This window comes from Oxyura jamaicensis, chromosome 4, assembly GCF_011077185.1.
Source record: "Oxyura jamaicensis isolate SHBP4307 breed ruddy duck chromosome 4, BPBGC_Ojam_1.0, whole genome shotgun sequence".
Classification (NCBI taxonomy): domain Eukaryota; kingdom Metazoa; phylum Chordata; class Aves; order Anseriformes; family Anatidae; genus Oxyura; species Oxyura jamaicensis.
The window spans coordinates 64,003,717-64,029,140 of record NC_048896.1 but is presented as its reverse complement, the minus strand read 5'-3'; the positions used below and the strand labels follow the sequence as shown (position 1 = coordinate 64,029,140).

General features: G+C 36.5%; 1 protein-coding gene across 5 annotated transcripts in view; it reads right to left on the bottom strand.

Moving 5' to 3' along the window:
* PDE5A (phosphodiesterase 5A) overlaps positions 1-25,424 on the bottom strand; it is a 131,374-nt gene continuing 105,950 nt past the window's right edge. For 3 of the 5 annotated variants that reach the window (XM_035325766.1, XM_035325765.1, XM_035325767.1), the window contains exons 10-21: positions 24,284-24,459; positions 22,738-22,797; positions 18,521-18,667; positions 16,337-16,462; positions 14,259-14,353; positions 10,845-10,932; positions 9,601-9,701; positions 9,436-9,513; positions 7,926-7,989; positions 7,277-7,351; positions 6,675-6,758; positions 3,466-3,603 (exon numbers count right to left, since the gene is read on the bottom strand). In XM_035325766.1, the coding sequence (XP_035181657.1) occupies positions 3,466-3,603; positions 6,675-6,758; positions 7,277-7,351; positions 7,926-7,989; positions 9,436-9,513; positions 9,601-9,701; positions 10,845-10,932; positions 14,259-14,353; positions 16,337-16,462; positions 18,521-18,667; positions 22,738-22,797; positions 24,284-24,459 (1,232 nt within the window). Of the gene's footprint in view, positions 3,604-6,674; positions 6,759-7,276; positions 7,352-7,925; positions 7,990-9,435; positions 9,514-9,600; positions 9,702-10,844; positions 10,933-14,258; positions 14,354-16,336; positions 16,463-18,520; positions 18,668-22,737; positions 22,798-24,283; positions 24,460-25,424 lie in introns of all 5 variants that reach the window. The other 2 variants (XM_035325764.1, XM_035325763.1) reach the window with 2 other exon arrangements.

The following is a 25,424-nucleotide window of genomic DNA, read 5'->3' as shown; positions in this document are numbered from 1 at the left end:
CTCCACGCTTTGTGGATAATAGGAAACCTACATATTCCACAGCTAATACTGGATGTGTGGCTAACCTCCTGGGAAAAGAAGTACTACCTGCAGCTTAAGAGCCTCATTGATACTTTTAATTAGAAGATCTAGGGTTAATCAATAATTTTGTATATGTTAGTACACACGACAAGTTATTTTTTTCAGAAGGGGGACAAAAAAGAGGTGTCTTTTAAGCATTAAACTGTACTTTGGAATTGACTTCAAAAAAATATATGTGCATGTCTGAGAACAAGTAGGATCATAACTTGTCTTAATTGAGACAAGTTTTAAAAATTAGTGGGACAAATTCTGCACCTGAAGACGTAAATAACAAAGTTCACGACAGCTTTAACAGACATAAGACTGAATTGGCAAAGTGCTAAACTCCATTTCTGCTTCTATCTTCTGCAAGATTTCTTTAGCTAAACAATGTAAGCTAGTGCAGAGTACGGTTGAGAGCTGACTAAAATAATCAGATCCACAATTCATGATGAAATTTATGATAGCGGCATGGCTGGATTTGAATTCTGAAGGCAATGAATTTCAGTCAAAAAACAGCCTGGCTTTTTTCATATTGTCACCTATCTACGTTATGAAATAAAATAAAACTTCCTGCAAACAGTCCACACAAAGCTATGAGACAAAACCAGCACCCTTTGACTTTGCCTTCAGGCAGAGTGAAACACGACATAAGCAATTTGATTATACTCTGAATTTTCACAACGTACAGCACACTATGCTTTTAAAATTCTATAACCAGTAGTTAAAGGGTTTGTTTTTGTAGAAATATATACAGATACAGGTATATTGTGACATTTAAATGATTTATTTACTAGGAACTATATTTCTATGAATGTTCCAATCTTTGTAGTGGAAGAGATTCTGTGGGATAAATGAGTACAAATATGTAATTAAATATATGCACATACTGTATAACTATGTTTGTTTTAAGTGAATCTTTGAAAAATGCAACTTGTGCATTTTTTTCAAGTCAAAGGTAAGAATCCAGCATTCTTTTGTAATAGTTACAAGTTTATATCATAATAAAGCTTTGTTGAACACACAATATGGCAAAGGAATATAATACTGGAACCTTAATGTAATTGATACATCACTACACTGTAATATCACCATAGTTGATTTGCTGTGTTGTCACCATGAATTACTAGTCTCAACCATACCAGCAAGAATACATCTCTATATACATATACTTTGTTCATATTTATATTAAATACGTATTTCCTCAGTTGACATAATAATTATAGTTCAGCATCTCAACCATTCAAGGAAAAGAATATACAAGGACTATGCAAATCCTGAAGCAAGATTCCTATTTATCAAAAAGTACCTAAAAACATCATATTTCTTTTGAGGTGGGAGACTGAGGGGGCAGTATGCTGTAATTTTTCTGCATGTCAGTGACCTATTACATACATATATTGTACTGTGTATGCATATAAATACACATATGGAACACAGAATAACAATAGCTCTGGAATTCTTAATTATTGAATTCCATACTTGGAAAATCCAAAAAAGAAAACAAAAACCCCATAGGAGAAAGACTTTTGTAGAAAAAAAGAAGTTTTCAAATACAGCTGCAATAATATATTATTGGTAGTCATTAGAGAAATTTGAGATGGGATTTAATCAGTGACAAATAATACAGGTCGGCAGAAATGCTGCAAAATGTAAGAATACATTCTACATTTTAAAAAAATTGAACATTTTTTGTGGAACGTTTTGAAGCACTTTCTTCATTTTTTGTTAGCTGCTGGTATAGCTTATTTAAATGCATAAAAATAGGTTGTTTTTGGTGTCATTCTAACCAGCTACTAGAGGTGAGATTGATAGTCTCCTGGGAAGACAAATTTATTGCAGTTTCCAACAGGAATTTTCAGGATTAGTGTGATACAAAATAACTCCTATCCTTCAAAGTATAATACTAAGTGTATGACCTTTACATGATACTTTTTTGATTTTAACTAGAGTCCTTACTACATATAAAAAAATAAATAAATCAACATTTTCTGTCTCTGTGTAGCTGAAGTTATACTTACCACTAACCAATGTTAGATTGCTGACATTAGCCTCTTAATCCTGCCCAACCAAAGGAATTGTACTCTCTTTGTACTACTCTTTTTGGATCGTCTTATGTGTATATTTTCTTGAATTGGTTCCCAATGATCAGTTCAAAACAATTTTTACGATTTATCTTCATTTGAATAAATATCAATGCCTTCTTTTCCTAGTGCAAGTTAATTAATTCTTACTTTTCTGAACATGAATGCCTCATATACAGATGATAAATCCCTGTAGCATTCTAGTCTATGTTTGCTTTCAGTATTCTTTTTCATATTGCTTTAAGACATGGTGGATCATTTTTAACATTAACTAGTGCTGCTAAAAATGATTTTTAAAAGATATTAACATAAAATTTTCTTCAAAGTGGTCATAGCCATTTCATAAGAGCACTGGTCCTTGATGGTCACTGGAAGTATGCCATTTCTGCATCATTCTGATTCGGATTTCATCTCTTGCAGTCACATTCTCTTCCACTTTTCCTGCCTGTGATTTAGTTTGTTGGTTATGATGATGTTAAATTCAACTTCAAAATGAAGTTAAAACCATATAGAAATGATCCTGTTTAGTTTCCATTTCTCTTTTTGCTTCCTGCAGACTTCTATGGGAATCACTCTTCCAAGGCAGCCTGTCAGTTATGTTGCATTTCATCAACAACAAGCAATTTCCATTATCCCTGGATAATTATGACAGTTGTACCACATAACACCTAAGTCCTCCATTGCCTAGTAATTCACAGGGTTTTAAAAAATTGATCCAAATGTAAGACATTTGCTAAGACATTCTTATCATCTGAAAAAGCTACTGGGTACACAAATTCTGGGGCTATTTCACTTCAAAGCCCAGTTCTGTCTCCCAAAAGAAGTCAGCATAGTATATGCTGGATTAAGCTCCCCAGAGTTAGTCCCAATCTTTCTTCACAGCCTCTGGGAAGAGAAGAGGCAAAACCACTAATTTCTTTTACAACCTAACACAGCAAAACTGGAAGAGGAAAAAAGGTGCGAAATGCAGTAGTCTTTAAGATACTGGCCACAACACGATCACTGAACAACTATATACATCTATAAAGTAATAGGCTCTCAGAGACAGTCTAGTAACTGCACTCGTACCTTCTTGTGGAATAGGGTAGCATAAACTAACTTTGCAGATCTTTTTTGATCTCACTCAGATGTACTAAAAGAAATATATGATCTTTATATAACCTTGGCATATACATGGTCATGCTATATCTTGAAATGTGGAAAAATAATACAGCAGTGGCAAAACATAATCCAAATCCATACAGTGTTTAGTAAAATGCAGTATTCCCCTATTACTATGTCTTCTATGTGAACTTAAGCTTGTGGTTTTTAAATCGGCATCTCAGTTCCGTTTGGCTTGATTGCTTTCTCCATTAATCAGGTTCTTCTCTTGTTGTTCAGCTAAGGATTGCCATTTCTGCCTATTTTTCCTACAGCCATCCAGTAAAGGGTAGCAGGCCTCTGATACATGCGTTAGGGCCTGAAATAAATTGTAAAACATGTAAAACAGTTTAACAACAACCAAAGTATTCTTAAAGTTGACCATTAGAGAAACAAGAATGACTGAAATATGAGGTCTATTTATACGTGAAACTGAACTTGTATTTTGACATTTAAGGAAGGCTTCCTGTTGCACTTCAAACATGAATACAGTTACCCTGCAAATTGGGCTGAACGTCAGTGTCTGTGCAGCACGTGATACACAGGTGCAGGAGGGACCATGTTAATTTTGTTGCGTTATGCACAAATGACCCACTCAGGATTCCTAGTGAAGTACCATAGATGGACTTTGTTTGCAAGCCAGCCCTTTCTACATATGGCAAGGCTCCCATCATAAAGATGACCTTGGAATGGGAATCAGAATTGGATGCAGAACAGTTATAGTCAATATGACCATATTTACTGATGATGTCACTACTGATTCAGAGGAGTCATCCCCAAAATATTTGAATTCAAGGCAATTAGCACCTGATAGATAAATTCCATTTGGCACTTGGTGCCTCTGGGAAACAGCTGTAACTGAAGTCTATCAAGTATTTTTCGTGATGTGGCTGTGACAGTACAGCAGACTGAAGGAAAACTGGATTGGTATTTAAATATGGAATTGAAAATTAAATAGAAGAATAAGCATTTTTGTGTTTTTCTGATGGACGTGATGAATACGTATTCTCACATGATAGTGACACTTGGTCCTTACTTGCATGAAGGGTTCTGCTGATTTCTGGAATTAAGTCACCCTATTCAGAAGTGTGGAGTGGAAATTTAATAGTTCAGACAGTGCTGGACTACAGGGTATGGGCAAGAGTGAGACCACTGATTCTAGAACTACTATGAGCACTGTTCAGTATGTAGAGAGAAGTCCCAGTTTCTCTGCTGGTCACTACATATATTTCAGAAGTCAGAATTTCACATGGGTACTCTAGTGAATTATAAACTTGTATAAATCTTCACAGTTCTTTTGGCTTTCTAGACAGCGTCATTAGTTCCAGTAGACCTAAAAGAATTATTGTTGATTTACACCACTATAAGAAGAATGGGGCTCTCAAATATCTCTTGAATATTCCTGATTTATTTATCTGAACATATCTAAACAGCAACTACTAAATGCTACACTTTTTTTCAATTAAAAAATGAAGAGTGAAACATGCGTTTGTTTTTTTCAGATTCCTGAACTTAAAGGGAAGACATGCAGATCAGTTAGCATAACTCCTCTGGTTATCTGTCTAAAACAAGCCACACAGCTTCAGTTCATTGGGATTTGAACCACTCTGAATAACATGGTAAGTCACAAACTTGGAGTGCTGCACTGGGCACTAACCTCTGCGTTGTTTGTCAAATTCCTACTGACTGGACGAAAGCTAAGAAATAGTTGGTGAAAATGCTGTAGTTACAATCCTGATTATTGTTTGCCATTCTAGCATTATAATATTTGAGAGTGAAATGTGTGCTTGTTCATTTTCAAAGTAACAAAGAAGTTGCTTATGTTTTTACCATTTATTACTCATTGAACTAAAATCTGTGTAAGCAGGTGATATCCCCTATCTGTATTCCAGTTAAAATAAACAGTGTGTCAGCTCACACTGTAGCCCTTTTCTTGGATTTACCATTATTGTTACTAGTTATGCCACTTCCTCATAAGCTCCCAATTCTCTTTAGCGCTCTGTGCCCTTGCAGATAAGTCATGCTCACTTATCTCTCCAGTTTGGACACGTGCTGGCTACTCTGAGGCTCTATAAAGTCCCAGATGCTGCCAGCTTGCTATGTGTCATTCCTGTTCAGGACAGACTTTGAGACAGGATGAAAAACAGGAACGATAAGCAGAAAGCTGTTAGAGGCAACATGTACATGCTTATAGTCCCTCCTGTATGCATGGCATCTCATTCTTCCCCAGTTACAGAGAAAGGAGAAGACTCCGAATATTTGTAGGTGCTCTTGGCTGCCAGCCAGGAATTGGATTGTCTTCAGTGCAGCATAACAAAGCTGCAGTTACAAAGCAGGGGCTAAGTCACTAGTAATTACTCACACACCTCATTTCCTTGCAGGAACTGTACAAGACCTAGGTACAATTTGTACTAATATTATTTGGTAACTGTTGATGTGAGATGCAGTGCATACTTCAGAGTAAATAACTGCATGTTTTCTGACCTTTTCATAAATGGGTAAGTAAAGCTCTCCCCAGAAAATAAAAGTTTTTATTTTTATTTTATTTTCTGGGGAGAGCTTTACTTATATATAGTAAAGCAGTTATACAGTCTCTGGAGCTGTGGACATTCAAACTTGTTCAGATATTCTGTTCAAAGAATTTTCTATCTGTATAGCGTGTACCTTTGCTCAGCTACTTAGTCTCCTTTCAGCAGCTTAGATACTACTGGAGACAGCTTTCTGAGGCTTCCCAGCAAAGGCTGCGTTATTTTCCTGATGTTTTTACAGCACAGAAACATGCAGGGGGCAGCAGCTAGTAGTTCCCTCCTTCCTCTACCTTTGTGTTCTTGCAACTGGTGGATTTTTTTTTTTTTTTTTTACCACATTGCCTGTAAAACACTTGCTACAGTCTCAGTGGACAAGCTTTCACTCTAGTGCTTTACTGGTTTAAAAAAGTTAGGAATTATAATTTGTTGCATGAAAAATTCTGAGTGCTATAGAACTTTTAAACAACACTCTTTATCAGTGCAGTACATGGATACTATTCTTTCCACTGATTAGTGGAAAGCATTAGACATTTTTGTCTTTCCCTAATGATCACAGCAGCTCACTGGCAGAATCCAAAATATAACCCAGGGATCTAATACCAGTCCACTGAACACAGTAATTATTACTGGATTTTAAAAAATTGAAACAAAATACATTAATCAGCCAAACATACCATTAATGGTAAATACTAAAATAATAATTTCTCCAACTGGATAATGCACTCAATTATATATATAAAATCTTTTTTTCTTTCTAACTTGGGTACTACAACAAATTTGGCTCTAATTTTAAATCTGCAACTATTAGAAGGTACACTGAGCAGTTCTGGTTTTAGATATTTCCAGTTCTAAGGCACCATACCTCGTACAGCTGCAAACAAACAGCGTCAATGAATCCAACCTGCATGCTTGGAATTTTGTTTTTCTTCTCTCTGTTCATTAAATCCTGCAAACAAGAAGTAAATAAGCTCTATATTTAATAAGCTCTATGTTTAAATGCATTTAAAGATGAAACAAAAACAAAGGGTCTGGAATTAAAAAGCAGCACCTTAAAAAACACAGCAAACTCAACACAGTGAGGCATCAGTACATGTTATAATGCAGGTAATTTGACTGCATGACTAGTCTTAGAAGGTTGTCTTTGGACTGACAGAGCTAGAGGAATAGAAAAGCTTATTTGTTTAGGACAGGCTGCAAATATGTACCAATTTAGGAATGTACTTCCTAGACAATTTAATAATACTGATTTAGAAGAGAGAATGCTATCTGTTCTTCTGGCTCAAAGATAATGACATAGTGTTGGTGTCCACGAACCACAGAAGAAAACTGACTGCTAGGAAGACAGGGAAGGAGTTGGTCCTAAATTCTGGTCACTGACAGAAATGGTGGCTTTTAAAAGGCAAGTGAAGTGCTATTTGTAGAAGCCATTTAAAGAGACGTGATTCTATATGATCTTCCACTTACTGTTGGTTCTATGTTGAGTTCCTTCCGCTCTTTATCACCCTGATCAAAGAACTCGGTAGCTACAAGCTCAGCAATCTGCAAGAGATTCCACACATTGAGAGCTATAAAAGTTTGCTTGCTACCTCTGATCAAAACTGTTTCCTGAGTTTTCCATGTCTCCTTAGGATATATCAGATTTGGATCCCCCATAATGAGAATCTTTAGATTTCTTTACATGTGTCTGTGCACAGAAGAAACACATGCATGTGCTGATACTTACTCTAATGATTACTCTGAAAAAATAACATGGATAAAATGGCACAAGAGTGCCTTACCACTGGTAACAACTGGAGTGACCCACATAGAGAAAGGCCAGCTTACACTAAATACTGTTTTATCAGTTGACTACCTTGTAGTAACACTGAAATGTTACAAAAAACAGAGATTCATGATTCACCTTCAGACTAACCTACTAACAGGCTGTCATAGCTAAATGCACAGATCTTGCTGCAAAGACCTGAGAAAGTCTTCAATCCACATTTAGCACTTTGAAGGACTGCTTCCTAAGGCTCTGTGTTCCACCCTTGCCTTTGCAATATGGGTTGGATGGAGAAAGCAGAAGACGTCATGCAGAATTTGTATTTAGGAAGTCTTAAAATTAAGCATATACCCGTTGTTGAACTGGCCATGGTTTGGTTATGGCTGATAAATCACAAGCAGTCATCAGCATTGCTCTATAGAAAAAAAAAAATAAATAAATCAATGAATTACTACATTGTGAAATTTATGTAGACACCAAGCCAAGTGATTAGTAAATAGAACATCCAATTTCAAGGAAATCAAAGTCAGAAAAACAAGTGAAATTAAAATAAAGTTATACAGATGTCCAAGGCTTGCTGATGCGGTAGACCCTTTCATCTGTGTGAAATGAGCACATGGAAATGAGCAAATCTGTACCAACTCATTTGGTGGATTCACATCAAATGAACTGTTTCATTCTATTTTGCGACTGGACAGACAGCACATTTATTCCTGGCAGCCAAAAGGACCAACTGTACCCTGGGATGCATCAGGGTCAGCACTGCTAGTGGGGAAAGGGAAGGGATTGTCCTGCTCTGCGCTTGTGTGGCCTCACCTCGAGCACTGTGTGCGCTTTCGGGCACCACAACATAAGGACATAAAACTAGTAGAGAGCATCCAAAGGAGGGCTATAAAGATGGTGAAGAGTCTTGAGGGGAAGATGTATGAGGAGCGGCTGAGGCCCCTTGGTTTGCTCAGCCCAGAGCAGAGCAGGCTGAAGGAAGGCCTCATGGCAGCCTGCAGCTCCCTCACGAGGGGAGCAGAGGGGCAGGTGCTGAGCTTTGCTCTCTGGGGACAGCTCTCTGGGCAGTGGGCACAGCACTGAGCCTGGTGGAGTTCAAGAAGCTTTTGGCCAATGCTCTCAGACACAGGGTTTGATTTTTAGGTGGCCCTGTGTGGAACCAGGGGTTGGACTCAATGATCCCTGAGGGTCCCTTCCAACCTGGAATAATTCTGTGATTCTATGATTTATTCCTATCATTAACAGTGACTACTATCTTTATCGACAGTATGAGGGTCAAGGACTGAAACAGAAAAATACATGAATGTGACTAAATGAGACAGGTTTTTAAAGGCACCGAATTTGAAATAGGACAGTCTTCCTTTCTGAGACAGCCTAGGTAAACCTGCTTTTCTCTAGCTGTGCATTACAAAGTGTCTTTCTATTATTAATATATATATACATACATACATACACACACACATATATATATATATATTTCCACTTCCAGTAAGGAATCAGTTTAAAAAAAATTGCCAGTCCTGAATCTTTAGCTTCAATGGGTTTCAATGGGTTCATTGGGCTTCAACAATTCAGTTATTAAGTATAAAGTATCCACAGAAAAAGAACACCGTACTTAGATAGGAATCCTATAGAAAAGAAATGCTTCTGTAACTCCACATGCTACTTAATTAAATTTATTATTATAGGCTGCAGGCTTGGTAATTCACACCCAAGGAGCGACTTGTGTCACCTGTACCAGTTTGTACACACCCAGAGCACACAGATCTGCTGGTTTTAATGTAGTTCACAACAACATGGCATGGGAAATTGGGCACCTAATGTTAATTGGCTTTTTAATCATTCTGCATTTACTTACAAAAATAGTTCCTTCTGCATAGGATCTTCCCAATTAAACTGCTTCTTCCTTAGAAGTTCAAAAAATTCTCCTCTCCTCCTTTAAAAGAAGTTAAGATTTTATAGTGTGCTGACACAACACAAATATCAAGCAGTGACTACCCAGCCAAACTTGCCTGTGACTTACTTTATGTATAGTGCTAGGTCTGTGGCAAGAATGGCTTGTTTTATCATTTTCAGTGTGGCCTTGTATTCCTCAATGGAAAGGCTGCTGAGAATCTGATTTCCCTTTACAAAAAGGAAACAAAACAAAACAAAAAAAATCAGTGTTAGTGGTAAAATAGGCAACAACACACCAGATTGCTAAAATCTATCTTAGATACTGAATCATTCCGAGTTGCTTATTGGTATCTGCTGTCATTCTTTTATCTGCTTCCTTTTGAGGATTCCCCAGTTTAAAAATAAAAATTCCAGTCTTCTTGAGTAATGGCGGAAGGAAAGCTGTGCAGCACAGTGTCGTAACTGACTTTTACAAAATGAAACTGCAGGCAGAGCAACAGCAAAGCCTTTAAGTTCCTTTCATTCACAAAAATTGAATTTACCATCAGCTGTATCAGAGCATTTCTCTTTTCTTTTTTCTCCCCATCCCTTAAGCACAGGAACAGTAGCAGATTTCACTACCTGCCTATACACCTCACGTAAATTAAAATACTCTCCTTTCATGAAAGCAACATAAATAACAAGCTAGTACATAGGCAAGATCAGCAGCCCATTGTCAAACCAAAGCACTACATAGCTGGTGACACAGCAACTTGCCTCCACATTTTTCCATATTTTCCTGTCTGAACAGGAGAGAATTATTGCAACACAAAGGATGCCAGAAGTATCACACCTGTGATATGAAATGAACATTGGAGATACACCGCTTTGAAATGATCATGCATGATGAATAACTGGTCTTAGAATTAGTTAATAATAGAAGAAGAATCTAGCTTTATTTGCATATTTACTTAGCTTAGGTTTGGCTTCACTTTGGAATGTAAACATCAAGCAGTGTTTGGTTTGGTCTCATCAGGACTGCTCTGTGTATGTGTAGGCCGGAATGTTTTTTGAAATGAAAGCAAGAACTTGGGTTTGTTTGGTGGTTCATAAGAGGTCATGAAAATGGAAACAAAGCTTTTTGTTTCCTTTGGTCGAAGGAGGCAGGTATTCAAGGATATTAGCAAGAATTCCCTTATCAGGCAACACTTGGAAAGGTTTGGTGGCCCTCAGAAATGGAACCGTGATCTCAAAACTGCTGCATTTGTTTTCTTTACCCAAAAAGGAATACAGACCACTTTAGGAATGTATAAGAGCGGGAATTTATCCAAAAGCTAAAAATAAAAATTGGGAACGGTTTCCTTTCAGCATACACAAAAATGAGGCACTCACTGGACTATTCAGGATCATCAGGCATTGATCAAAATGGTGATGCTCCATGATAGAGTGGCAATAGAGTTGAGCCAGTGGATGTTCACTTCTGAAGAGGAAAAACACCAATCAGATGGAGAAATCAAATTAAACATAATGCTCATCCAGAAATAATTTCCTTTTTAATGTCCTCTTATTATTACCCATTCATCCCCACTCACCAATGCTTGTTTTTAACCAGTTCCTTTCCCCCCTTCTGTATGACTGGCTAACAAAATGAATATATTTGGAAAGATGCAGGAGGAGTACAGATAAAAAGACAACTTAGAGCACTGACAACTCTAGTTTTCTGCCTTGTGTTACCTGTAGAGACATGCTGCATGCAAGGAGTGAGAATGTAAAATGAGGTCTTGTAAAGGGGTCAGAGTTCTTCCACAAAAAGGAAAAGCAACAAGAAAGCTTTCTTCACAAACAGAATATAAGTGAGTTTCAGTTTCTGTTACATTTTGTACACCTGCCTGGCATATTTCATCAGCTATACTGAGCTTGCAAGTAATAAAGCAGACCTAATGTAAAGCCCACAGATGTCAACGGGTAAGTTCCTGCTGACCTCAATGGACTCTGGTGCAGGCCCCCAAACGTTGGGCAGATAATTTCCTATTGAGCTAGTAAGTGTACTGATACTTCATTTGTCACCATTCTCCTCACGACCAAACCACTGCAGTATCATTACCTTCCCTTTGCCCAGGGCAAAATCCAAAGGGGAAGCAAGATGTCAGTTGTACTACAGGCAGTGAAAAAACAGCATAAAACCAAATGCATGGATACAGAATTTAAAGTCTAGTCTAGAAAAAAAAAATTACTGTTTGAGTAGCTTTAGACAAAATATACAAAATTCCTCCTCTGAGGATTTCTAATTTTCCCCTTGTCCTCATTGCATAACTTTCTTAGCTTTTGCTACTCTTATCTTCATTTTCAAGCCCTGTTCCCACATTGGTTATCTCATCTCTAACTAAAACAAGATTCTCTTGGAAGTCTGTTTTGCTGCTGATATTGAAAATATTACTCTAATTATAATCTGACCCACAAACGTTTAATCATGTGAGAAATTCTGTTTTAGTGTACAGTTCCATAAGACTTTTGGTATGGTTAAGGATCATTCACATGATTAAGCGGTTACAGGATTGAGTCCCTATGTAAAGTACATGCACACAGAAACTCAAAAGCCATGAGAGGAGCCTCCAAGGATTTCAGAAGCACAGAAATGTGGAGAGAAAGATGGAAAGACAAACAAAAACGCACAAAGGGAGATTAAAGGATGCAAGTCCCTGGGGATTATGGGCTGACTGCCCAGCACCCCCTCTGAGACCACTGCAAGAGGAAAATATACAGCAAGTATGCTTGAGTGTTTCTGCTAGAAAACAAATTGTAGGACTCTGCCAATGCACGCTGAGTGAAATTCCCATTGAGTTAAATGGATGCATGCTATGTCCCTGAAGTTCATCTTGATCAAACAGAGAAATATGTGAGAAAAATCTTACGTTATCTTCCCAAATAGTGCACCAAAGTAGAGCTTGCTCAGTACTTACAGACCCTGATTGTCTGGGAAGACACAAGTGCTGGAAATAAACTCAAGTTCCTAGTTCTGTACTACACAGCATTTCTGTTAAACCACCAAGCCAGGGCAAAGGACACCACTGCTTTCAGAACACAGTGGTTTGGTTATGCAGTTTTCATACTCTGTGCTTGCCTACTTTACATGTGGGTTTGAAAAAAAGAGAACAAAACCTCTGCATTATCTACAAAAGACCTTTAAACAGTTCATTTCCTGTAATTTCTGCTACCAGGACCATTTTAATTTTTGAAACTCTGTTGCTTAAAAAAAAAAAAAAATAATCACATGCCAAGTCCCCACTTGCTCTTCTTCCAAGAAGAAACAAAAGGGATCCTTTTCTAGAAAAAAAATGCTTTTCATTTAATTTAAATGTGGAATTTAAAAACAAATTTCACGGAACTGTTTTGTTGAAAAAGAATTCAGCTGTGATCGTTTCTGCTTTACAGCATGTATGAATGTTAGATTTTGCTGTCTATGACACTTTCCCAGGACATTTTTGAGAGGAGATGACGCATCTCCAGATGTCTTCCAGGAAATTTATTTTTAAATAAATAAAGCAAAAAATAGCTAACCAGTTCTAATCACTGAAAGGCTACAAGTTACTGCTGGATTCCCCTATTAGGGAACTACAAAAAGGTTACTCTTTCAATTTTGTGGCTTTTTTTTTTTTTTGCTTTACACATTGGTCTTAGTGTTATTTTTGCCTTTCATGTATCTGAAAGGCAGCAGCTCTCCTTCAGCTTACTTATTTTCTGCATTTCAGTTTTCTCTGCCTGAAAAAAACTTTTCCTCCACTAATATCTTACTTTACACACAGCAAGAACAGCTGACCACTTCTTCCAAAAGTACCTTCAAAACCACTCTCCAACTCTGCCAGAAAAAGATACAAGTATATGTTTCTGGGTATCTTTTCCCCATCTCTGGTCAGATCAGGACACATTGCCGTATCACAGGAATAACATTATATCATGTTTTAAGTCAAGCTATTTATTCAATCAAAGAATCATGTAGTGTTATTTGAAGTGAATACTAAATTCACTGAAAAACACATTTCGTGCCAATCTGTAACTTAATATTTTTTTTTTGTTAAAAATTAAAATATGGAGAAAATTTCAGAAGAGTTCAGATGATTTTATTTTTCTAACTTCAATTTGAAATATTTTGTTTAGTAAAGATTTTTTGTTTCAAGGCATTAAAATACATCTTGCCTTTTTGCTTTGTAAAGGCTTTTCTGTAATTTCAGACTTGATCAAAGCTAGAGTACAGATAACCCAAAATAATGCAAACCGATCATAAATTTGTAATGTGGTTTTAAATATGTGTCCTATCCAAATCAGCTTTGAATTCTGGAAAACCATGGCTAAATCACGGGTGAAATGATCTGAGTTCCAACTGGTGCAGTGACCCTCTGTGTCACAGCTCAGCTCTGGGCTGGCCCAGGCTAGACAGGGAACAGCTGGCTGGGCAGCAAGCAATCTGAAAAGCTGCACGTTTTTGTCATGCTGTCACTTAGAAGCTGGGACCTTTTGCTATCTCTGTGTGGGAACTGGGGGATGGGATATCTGGAACAGCAGCAGGAAGATGCTGCCCCTGCACAGTCTCTGAAGAGTTCAGGTCATCTGCGATTGCAGTTAGCTAGCTCAGTGAGGTTACGTGTCTTTGGCTTTGAATGTTTCAGGCTGTTCTTGCACTTACTCCTATGTAAAGACCTTCTTCCTTTGCACAGTCTCACGTTGTCAAATCAATTAGACTGTACTTAGTTTAGTTCTGTGATTTTATGTATTCGATTGTTTTTATTTAACTTCTTTCAGGCTACTTACCTTTGTATGTAAGAGTTGTTCACTCCCCTGTGATCTAAATCATGGCTTAGAGCTGCTATCAGTAAAGCCAGTGTTTCTAAGTCAGTCAGTTTGCTCTATATGTAAAGAGAAATACAAGAAGTGAGTTAGCTTTGTGACAGGGATTTATTTTGCACAATGTGTTTTATATCTGCCATCTTGTCTTCACCCACATAGGTGATACAGCTCAGGCCAAGAGAGGCCACAGACGTAAAATCGTGTGCCGACAGTAAGGGGTTATCTCTGAAATGGTGCACAGTAATAATCATTCTCCATAGGCCTCAATGAGTTTTCAGGAAGAAGTAACATCCTCAAGACCAATATTACTGATGAGGAATCTGACGTAGAAGAGGAAGTGACTTGTGTAATGTCACCTGGCAGCAAAAAGCATCTTTTTTTTTTATTTAGTTAGTTCTGGCTCCATTACTTTCAGTTCAGCTCCTATATAACCTCAAGGAAGTTAGGCTACATTCCCTAAATCAGTAGAAAAAATACAAATGTCCCAAATGTCCTTGGAATAATCAAAAAGGAAAAATGGCATGCTCTACATTGATGACTGGGCAAATAAATTAACAGAAGTTACGGAAAACAAAATTCAGCAATATCAGATTAATTACTAAGAGCTTATTCTGGAGCTTCAGCAAAGATTAGTGGAGAGCTTCTCTTTCATGACTATTTCATACTTTGAATATTGTTCAATAGAAATTAATAGAAAATTTGCTTAAATGTGAGAAACAGAGGCTGGACAAAACTACAATATTCATGCAGCATTTTTTTTTTTTTTTAGTGGGATGAGAATAGCAGGCACAACAGTCAGGACAGGAACCTGAAGAACAGCTAGTGACAGCACAGCCAATGGGGGGCTGTGCCCTGTGTACAACCAAATCCAGATTTTTCTTCAAGCAGTTGTTTTCCTTCAAGCAGTTGTAACTTCTGTGGATTGCATCTGCTTTCTTGATAATGCAGCCTGTCCTTAGTCTAGTCAGATCAGTTTGGAAATGACTGATTTTATGTTTCTCTTAGGAAGATGTGTGTCCTATTGCTTTTTTTTTCCTCTCAGATGAAAGGAAATTGAGAGACTAATGTTCAATGCAATTTCTGAGTCCAAAATCTAGGACATGAAAATGAGAGTGGAGTGAATCCAATGCAGTTAGGAATAAAACAATTTATGGAAATTGCAGTGGCGACTGACAGGATTCCAAAAATAGCAAGCAAGCTATCAGAAGCATCTGAGATTGCCATACTGCACACAGAGCAAATCTACCGTGTCCCATTTTTTTTCCAACTAGAAGGAATATGAATGTCTTTGCCTTTGTCTCTTAATAAACCAACTAGTAACAATTGTCCATAATCCAAATGAGAAACATGTTGATTCAAAATGAACAGGAACATTTTGTTTTCTTCAAGAAAAATAAAAAGTAAAGCTGAAAACGTATTTTGGAAAAGTCTTGAATGCAAGTTTTTCTTATTTTTGGGATCATCTGGCTCTTCAGCATTTGTAATGCAGAATGATTAGACTGTTTTTGAAATTATTAATCTTTTAGGTGGAAAGCTGAAACATTGTTCGAAAGCACCAAAATGAGCATTTAAATTTTTATCTCTAAAAATGTGCTATTGTTTGTCTACAGCTGTATTCAGCTCTGTGTATGAACTTAAAAACAAACAAACAAAAACGCGTTGATTATAAGGAATCATCATGGAAACCTATTTCCTTTTCTTATGGTCTTTTTAGTCCCTTTCTACTACAGCCTGTAGACTTGCTTGCAGCACAAGCATTGACTTTTTAAAAAGATATAATGCTATACATGCTTTATTTGAGATATTCCTATTGGGAGCATTCACCTGAACGTTTCCAGAGCATTTAGCTGAAACTGGATACATAACAACATTGCAACAACTGAATAAACCAAGCACTTAAAGCCAGAAGTTTTCAGTAGAAAACTCTGATTTCATTAGTGATCCTGTAGAAGGATGAATATCTTAACAACATGACAATTTGAACTCTGCATCATTATAGAAGTTAGCCAGAAGGTTCTTAAACTACAAACAGCAAAACATACCTGAATTTTACCAGACTTTAAAGCTGCAAACATGCACTGCGCTGTATTAAAAGCATGTCTCCAATTGTGATAAGCAACATTTTTCCGATAATTTTTCTTCACGCTTAAAATCCATCTGCAGAGAACCTTTAATAAACAGTATCACATAGTTAACTGTAAATATATTTTTAAAAATTATTCTTTTTAGGAAAACAAACCTTTCTCAAGATAGTTTTGCAAACTCTCATACAGAAAAAATTCCTTTTACCTCAATTAAATTCAAATATAAGAATGACATACAAGTATGTTATTATGAGCATAGATAAAAATGTGCTTTCAACCACAAGTTTAGCCTCTCCTTAAGTATATAACACTTGTGGTTTTGTTTTTTATTACTACTGACCAAATGTTAGTATCTGTTATGTTAGTTAGTAACTGTCGTTAATTCAGAAACTTAGTTATATTGAGCTAAGTGGGAGAAAAAAATGCTTGCTTGTAACAACATATGTCATAGAGACAATTTATTTTTGAGTTGCAGAACTCTCTTAAGAGCTGTTTTGACAATGAACATGTGGCTTTTCACTCATATCAGCTTGTCAAGAGACAAGTGGTTTTGGAAAGCAAGTTATGATAGAAAGACAGCAATTACTATATTGCCGGGTTCTATTTTCTTATGAAGGAAGCAAGTATGTCCTGGATCTTTTACACAAATCTATTGGGTTATACTTTACTTTTAAGAAAGTGAAAGGCATGAAGGTCAGATAGTAACTGGACGTGTACTAAAGCAGATCCCTTGGTTTAAATGTGTACAGCATACTGCTGTATGTTAAATGCTAGCTGTGGACCTTGGCCTTAGATTGTTCAAGATGATTTTTAGTGTTCCTAGTGAAAGGTGGCAGAAATGAAAATCCACTGTCACTCATCCAGATGAACAATTATGGACAGACAAAAGCAGCAGTATTCTGTGCCTTTCTGCTGTTAAATAAGGAGTATTTTGCTACTGCCAGTTTTCTTTAGCTCTAGTATGGGAAGACAGAGGTGTAGCTTCAAAGCTGTTAATGCTCTCTTGCTTCTACTGATATACGTACCTACAAGTCATTGTACCTATTGTCATGGTGCTATTTTGTTGGTTCAAACCCAGTAGAATTGCTCCACTCTGAACTAGAAGTTACACCCTCTCTCCTCTGTTGGGTCGTACCCCTTAAAGAGGTATAAGCTCTTGGCCTTACCACAGAGGTAAAACTAAGTACTGTGACATTCAAGAGATCAGACTAGGAAATGTAGTACTGCTTTCTGTCCTGAAACTCTACACATCTAAATTGTCCTATAAACTGGTGATCTAGAAATTAAATACCTGTTCTCCCTTACTAATCTGTCTATGAAGTCCTCCAAATGAATCTTGCCTTTTGATACTAAGCTTTGGAGGTTTTATCAAAGAAGTATGAAGACCAAAAATTAAAGCCTTTATAAATGAATGTTTTTATTAATAGAAGTCATGTGTATTGACTGGAAGAGGCCCAAGAGATCACCTAGTCTAACTCCAGGGCAAAATAAGAATATCTGTCTAGATGACCAAGGACAGATGCATATCTACAACTAGGTCTATTGGTAAAAGCCTCCAGTGGAATTTTCACAGTCCACTTAAGTAATGAATTTCAGTCTTTACTATCTCCATAAATATAAAGTTCCCTCTAACATCTAATCTAATCTTTTGTGGGGGAAAGGCTAAACTATTTACTTCTCTTACAGCCTTATATGGACACAGAAAACCTACATTAGTGTCCCCTTTTTAATAGTCTTTCACTTACTGAAAAGTTGCTAACATCTCCCTCCTCAATATTGTGTTTTCTGGAGAAAATCAGCTTAATAATCCATATCCTAAAGTGTTAGTTCTCTCTCCAGATTTTTTTTTAAATTAATTTGTATCTCTGTGTATCTCTTCAAATATGAGCTACAATAAAATTACTCCATGGGCATTAAACACTACTCTGTCAGTGAAGAACAAAATGTGCCCTTTTTTCTTACTATGGCACATTACTGATTTTTACACCGTTTCTGATAATATTAGTCCTGAAATGTCCTGAAACTAATCCTTAATACAGGTTTTCACTTATTTATGCACTGTAGGCTTGTTTCACTATTCTCCTGATTTTCCAATAATTAATTTGTCTCGTTATGTGAAACAGCATCTGACAGCTTTTATACCTCATGTTTCATTTGGAAATTCTGCACCAGATTGAGGTCTGTGAACATTCGAATTGTACACAGTGTTGTTTCAAAATCCGATAGCTCAAAATCACTGAAGTTGAAGTCAGTTAGGTTGAGAGATTGTGCAGATGGTACTACAGCAGCCTAAAGAAAAATAAGAGAATAAAACTTAGCATAGTAAAAATCATAACATAACTATCTGCTTTTTCAACAGTAGTGAGATACTAAATTTTACCTTCATGTCATGCTGAAACCTCATAAGTACTTCTCATTTATCTTTCCTTAGCCTTTCTTCTTTAACATTGCCTTATTTGCTTCTCAGATTTAACACTTTTTCCATAGATCAAGAGAATAAGTAAAGGATTACATGGTCAAACAGTCTGTTACCTAAGTCACCTAGGAGAAATTATAACTAAGAGTATGTATGAAATTGGGAGATTGAGAAAATAAGGCAATGTAGTTTGTTTTTTCAAAAGAACAAAAGTAAAATTTAACTGTTGGTGTTTTTCGAAAAATGGTGAGGCAAGATGTCACCATAGACTTGTTAGAACAAAGAATTCCTAGCAGAATCCACATTCGGCACTGCAGTAACTAGAATCTGTCCACAGGCAGAGCTTTCTCAGGACTAAAAACCTGAAAAATTAGGGTTTACCTCTGGTCAGATAATCTTTAAAACCCTTGAATGATGTTTTTAATGTATTGAGAGTATAATCATACATCTTTGCTTTGAAATTCTAAAGTAGACATGCAAAAAAAAACCAAACACTGTACTTTTAAAAATCTGTAACTTCTATTATCAATAATCTTCCAACATACCTCTGTGTATCACAGCTCTACATTTTCTAGTTATAAAATTCAGAGTATATGTATTGATTGCTCCTCAAAATACAGATGTTAAATTTGTTAACTCGTACATGATACCTTATGTTATAGATTAGAATCAGATAAAATTAGTATATTTTTTTTTCATTAAATAAAAAGGTGGAGTTTTCAGTACTACTTTCCAGTTGTTTTACTTCAATATGGTTTAAAAGAAAATCAGGTAAAACTGGGATGGCTAAAGAAATAAGTGTTTATCTTTCTGCTTTGTAATTCTAGGGCAAAACATTTCTCCAGCATGGGGAACTGTATGCTAGAAGGCTGGCACACTGAAAAGAAAGTACGTGTTATAATCTAAAGTATTGTTATGTGTAGGAGGCAAATCAGCTCTCTCCATAGCTAAGTGTACCAGTCTCTGTTTCACCTATGTTTGCTATTATCTTTTCTGTGCATCACAATTGGAAAGTCATGAAAGATTATGAAAAATAGTATTTATACAGGAACAAAATCCAACATTTAAATATATATATATTTGTACCAGTAATTTTGCATCCTTTGGTTTAGACTCATGTAGTATTTCACCCACATACATGGGAAAGAACCACCAAGCCTGTACACTCAGTGGAAAGTACTGCAGACATTTAGGATATCTAATGACAATTTTAAAAAATACAACTGATATTTCATGAGGAAAATCAGAAAACATTTCAAAAAGAGCACAGCAGTAGCTCAACAGAACACCTTCTCATGCCTACATTCTAATTTCATTTGTAGTTTATCTTTCCCTTCCTTGATCTCCTGTCTTTCCTAGCAATAATCAGTTTAATTTTAGCTGACACTTAAAAAACCTGCACTCTATAGCTATTCAAGGGTTATTTAACGGGATTAGATATTTCCCCTTCTACTTACCAAAACCAGTAGAGCTATCTGCCTGCCCATTTTGCAGCATGGAAGTTGAGCAGCTATTTAAATTTCCAGTTACTAAGCTATTCTCTCCTTCTGTAAGCACTGACCAAACCTCTTACTCAGTTTCTCCACCTCAGGAAAATTATAAACAGCATGATATAGTCAAGAAAAAAATAAGTGCCAATTATTTCCCCTTTTTGCATGATTGTGACTTTATTATTGCTTACTATAGGGATTGTATTAGTAGCAATGAATAGCGAATAATTTAGTGACTCCATTTCATTACCTGGTTAAGTATAAAAATAGCTTTGAAAACATGTCTTATATTATTGAAAAACCTACAGATAAAGCTTATAACTTCATATTGCATGCCAAGGCACTACCTTCAAGGCAAATCTGCAGAACAGTCCACTCTGACATGCAAGAGGTTTGCAAGCATGGTAAAAGGCCCTTCTGGATGAACAGGGAACTCCTGAGTTATTTCAAATGGAGACATGCAGTACACAGAGAGGGAGCAGGGATGGGCTATTTGGGATCGATGCAGAGACATTACCAAAGCGTACTGGGATGGAGCTCAGAAAATCAAAACTGAGCTTGAGTTAGATCTAGTGATAGATGGGAAGGGCAACAAAAATGGTTTCTATAAATACATTAGAAGCCAAAGGAAGGCTAACGAAAATGTGATGTCATTATGGTAATTGGGCGGTAGCAAAGAAAAAATTTACTTTGTTTCATTTGCTTTGTATTATGAAGCACAGGTTGCAGACAGTATCCACGCCCAAAAGCGGTGACTGATGCAATAGGATATTCCAGCGCTATGCGAATGCAACAGTGAAAGTGAAAAATTATGTTCCAGATTACTTTAAAGCAAATCACACAAAGTTATATCCAGAATCTAAATCTCCCTTAATCTATTTTGTATGGCTTGATATAAGAATTCTGGAGCCAAGTAAATCAGCATTCATCAGCTGACCCTCAGTAGTAGACCAGAAGTTCTAATATGCAGTGTGTTAGCTTTAGCCACCAGTAAGGGCCTCGTTTATGGTTACTGACTTGCTATGTCATCTGGATCATATCTGCACACATGAAATCAGTGTTGTACAATCTGATGCCTGGAACAAACTCTGAGCAACATCTGTCTATCACTTCAGGCAAGGTGGGTATATTAGATAGGTGTGCCACATGATGATTTCAAAACTGAAATCTTATTGTGAAATGTTAATGGGAAGATAGTCACAGAGTAATACTGTACAGGTTATTCTTAATTAGAGGGAAATACTAGCACATTTTCACAGAAGTTCTTGTAAAGCCTTTGTCTACCCCCCAGAAAAAGTCTCTACACCTGTCCTTGGCTGACATTTTAAGTTAGATTTCAAGGAAAGAATTATCTGCATAAAAAGGAACCGCCACACTTGCATATTTCCCTGAATCCTTACTTAAAATGGACTCTTGCTATGAACTGATTTTTAGAATCACCTGTCTCTCTCCCATTACTAAGAGGAGAATCTAAGGTGAGAAGGTTAGCTTTTCAACTTGGGTAGCAGGTGCTGCCTTTGTCATTACTTATTCAAAACTTAAGATTAGGCATAGGCAAATGATGTCTTTAACATGAATGACTTGATCTATAAACTCACTTGGCCCCATCTCTATTCAAGTACTGGCAACTTTCTCAGTGCATGGAAACATCAAATAGTTTCAAGAAAAAAAAAGAAAAAGAAAAATAGACGTTGATAGTTCCAACATTTCATTGTATTCTATTTTGTGAGTACAGAGTCAAAAAAAAAAGGTAGCAATGATCAATGATTCTGTATCTGAAGGGGTACATGCTGACAGCAGATATTTAAAGAGCAGGATTTGTCTCTTTTCCGTGCTTTAGGAATGAAGTCTTAACTGATTCAACTAAAAAAGGCAGTGCAGGAATATTAACTGTCTGATTGTACCATGTGGATTTTTAGGGCAAGGGTCTGTAATCATGGGGTAATTAAGAAGAAAACTAAAGCTATTGTCAGTAGGTTGAAACTCTGTATGGTTTTGCTCCTTCAATCTAACCTTTTCAGGAGTCCACAAATTAAAAAGTATTTGAAAGCTATGGCTTTAAATTAGAGCAGCCACATGCTTTTGATTCTGTTCTTAGGCCACAAAGCTATATCAAAGATATAAAACATGCAAAATTCAGACTTAGCTGCCAAAAAAAATTCAAAAGAATTTGCTTCTGAAATATCCGATCATTGTGAGTTGGTAGTATTATTACACCAACTGCTACTGTCATTTAAGCTCACGAGAATATCAGTCAGTATGTCAGTGTCTATTTATATTTATGGCTTTCAGGTAATTGCAGCTCTCTGTACATTGTAATGTTAGCTTCACTATAATTTTTATTTCTGGAAAATGTGCTTCCACATGTGTAGGGATCACGTCTGTGTAAAGGACTGCCCTTCTTTGTTACGTCAATGAAATATTTCTAAAATAATAGTAAAAAAATCAATTACCGCTGTTACCTGCAGCTCCCTCGTTTCCTCCTCTGCAGCAGAAGCATGGTATGAGAGAACCTAAAGAGAAAAGGAGACCTTAGAACAAACAAAAGAACAACGTGATAAAATAAGGAGGGTTTTAACTAAAGCAGAATTTTTCAGTCTGCAGCTGCATCACGTTGCACTTGGTGACGAAATCTGGTGTCCATGCAGGGCCTCCTCTGGTTTTAAGGAACTCCAAAAGCACCCAGGGAGATACCTGCAGCTTTTACAGATCTCCCACAGCACAGAATCTTCCTGAGATAATTAGGCCAAGAAAATGTAAATAGTTTCTATAAATGAGCAAAGAACTCTGATTTTCTCTTTGGAAAATTTTCATGCTCCATTTTCAAAGACAAATAATTCATGAAACAGCTATAATTACGAGCCTGACATTGTTGCCATAATAATCCTTTCAGGAGTTTATTCAGACATAAAAGAAAGTTTTGCCTTAAATGAAACTTGGCAGAAAAGTCTGAAAGAAAATATGTTTGTTTTAAATTAACAAAATAATCTCATGTTTTTTAACTGTGAGAACACAGGACATGGAAGTGCTATGGATTTTTTTTTAGCATCTAAAGAATAACTTTTTTTTTTTTTTTTAAAGAAGCCAATTTATATATCAAACTATAATATTTTTCCCACTATGGAATTTATAGGTATGGACTTCATATATTACCTATAAAGTGCTATAGTAGGAGAAAGAATTGTATAGTAGGAGAGAGAATTGCTAATTTGCCCGGTAAACTGGCAGCTTCTTTTTAAAGGACTTAAGTTATTTTGACAATAATTTTACCATCTTTCTATTTAACATGACTTAATATGGGTTTATCTGAGGGAAGTAACATTTCTTTTAGAGGCTACCGGGTACATAACCCACATTTTAGGAAAAAAGCAAACACTCTATTTACATAAAGAATATTAGGAGATCCAAAGTCTACATTTTTTTCACCTCTGAGTAATTCAGCTTCTCAGACTAAAGCCTTCTTTAGCTATTAAACTTAACAGTAACCAATTCAAAGGCTGAGACAGATGACGTTCATCTTGATATGGTTTGATGGAGTCTTTGACTCCAAAGAAATTGCTGAAAACCTACAATAATGCTGCTGTTACTCCCCAAACCAGCTTGTCTAAAGGACTGAGCCAAAATCATCACAGAAAACCTCAGACAAGAAAAGGAAGCCCCTAATCCCCCAAACCATTTCCTCTTCCTACGCAACTGAACAAACCAGCTATGCTGCCAATGCGTAGCTTCATGTAGAGGAAAAGATATGTTCAGTTCACCACTAAATCTCATGAGCAAAGTTAAAATACAAAACCAAATGAAATAGTCTGCTGTCAGATACGGAAACCAGCAGAAAAATTCCTGTGCAACTCAGCAGGCCAAATGCTATTCTCATAGGGGAGAACAATTTCTATTGAGTATTCATGGGAGTAGCTGCACTTCTGTGTAGAACAGTCAAGGTCTAGTGAAAGTTAGGAACTGTTTTGCGTCAATTTAAGACCACCTAGATGTTTAGCTCACCTCTAATGTCACCATCTGTTTGGCCATTGCTCTTTCTACAGCTTCATACATCTGTGTATTCTGGATCCCCAAGCCACAAAAGATGACAAAAGCTTCCAGGAACTCTTCGTCATTTCTGTTGAAAGCTTTGATTTTGCCTGAGTTTTCTTCCATCTTATTCACAAGCTGGCAAACCCCTAAGTCAGGATAGAGAAATTTAAATAAGTAATACAGAGAATTGCCAAAATACCACCTATGGCATGATATGTCAAGGGAAAAATTAGGTCTATGACTGTTTAGCCTACAGTACAAACCACCAATATACATTAAAGTGACACATCGTAGTACTATAGAATTTTTCACCCCAAAGTTCAATAGAGTGAGTTCACTGTGTTACAGAATAAATACAAAGCATCATATGTTACTTGGTAGACCCAAAAGCATTTATTAGGATTTATAAGCCAAAATTTGGGTGAAATTCTAGGGTAGTTTTCATCCTGACTTTTATTATTAATAGCATTCTAGGTTGATTTAATCCCTAAAGACGATTTGTCCTTTGGAGACTAATTAAATTTTTGCAAGCATGCCAAAAGAACATTTATGAAAGTCAGAACATTGGTACACTGAGTTTTCACTTCCTTATTTGAGTCAGTACTGGAATTTTTTTAAAATAAATGAACTAAACAGAAAATAGCCAAGTTGAGGCTCGAAGTTCAAATATATTTGCTGACTCTATGAGGATGTGACTGGATTACAGCCTGCTCTAAAGATTACTTCAGTCATCCAAAAGCATCCTATTGAAATCGGATTGTTAACTTCAAAATTGCTGATGATTGCATCCGTTTATTTTTCGTTAATCATTTCTGCTGTTTAGTGCCAGACTTTTCTTTGCACTTGCCGTTGAGAGGTTTGACAGGTAACTTCTACCAAGCCTGCAGATTAAATCTTTGATATTGTTTTAAGCAGAAGGAAATTCACATATATACCTCAACTTAGCTTCACCTAGCAAATGACAGTTTTTGCTAAGAAATCAGAATACGAATTAAAGCAGCTGCATCATAAAAACATGTTTTCATCCTAAACTGCTGTGAGAGTGATTATTGTCTTAAGCAAGTTCAAATGTTTTCTCACCCTCATAAGTGTAAGGACTAGCAGTTTTAAA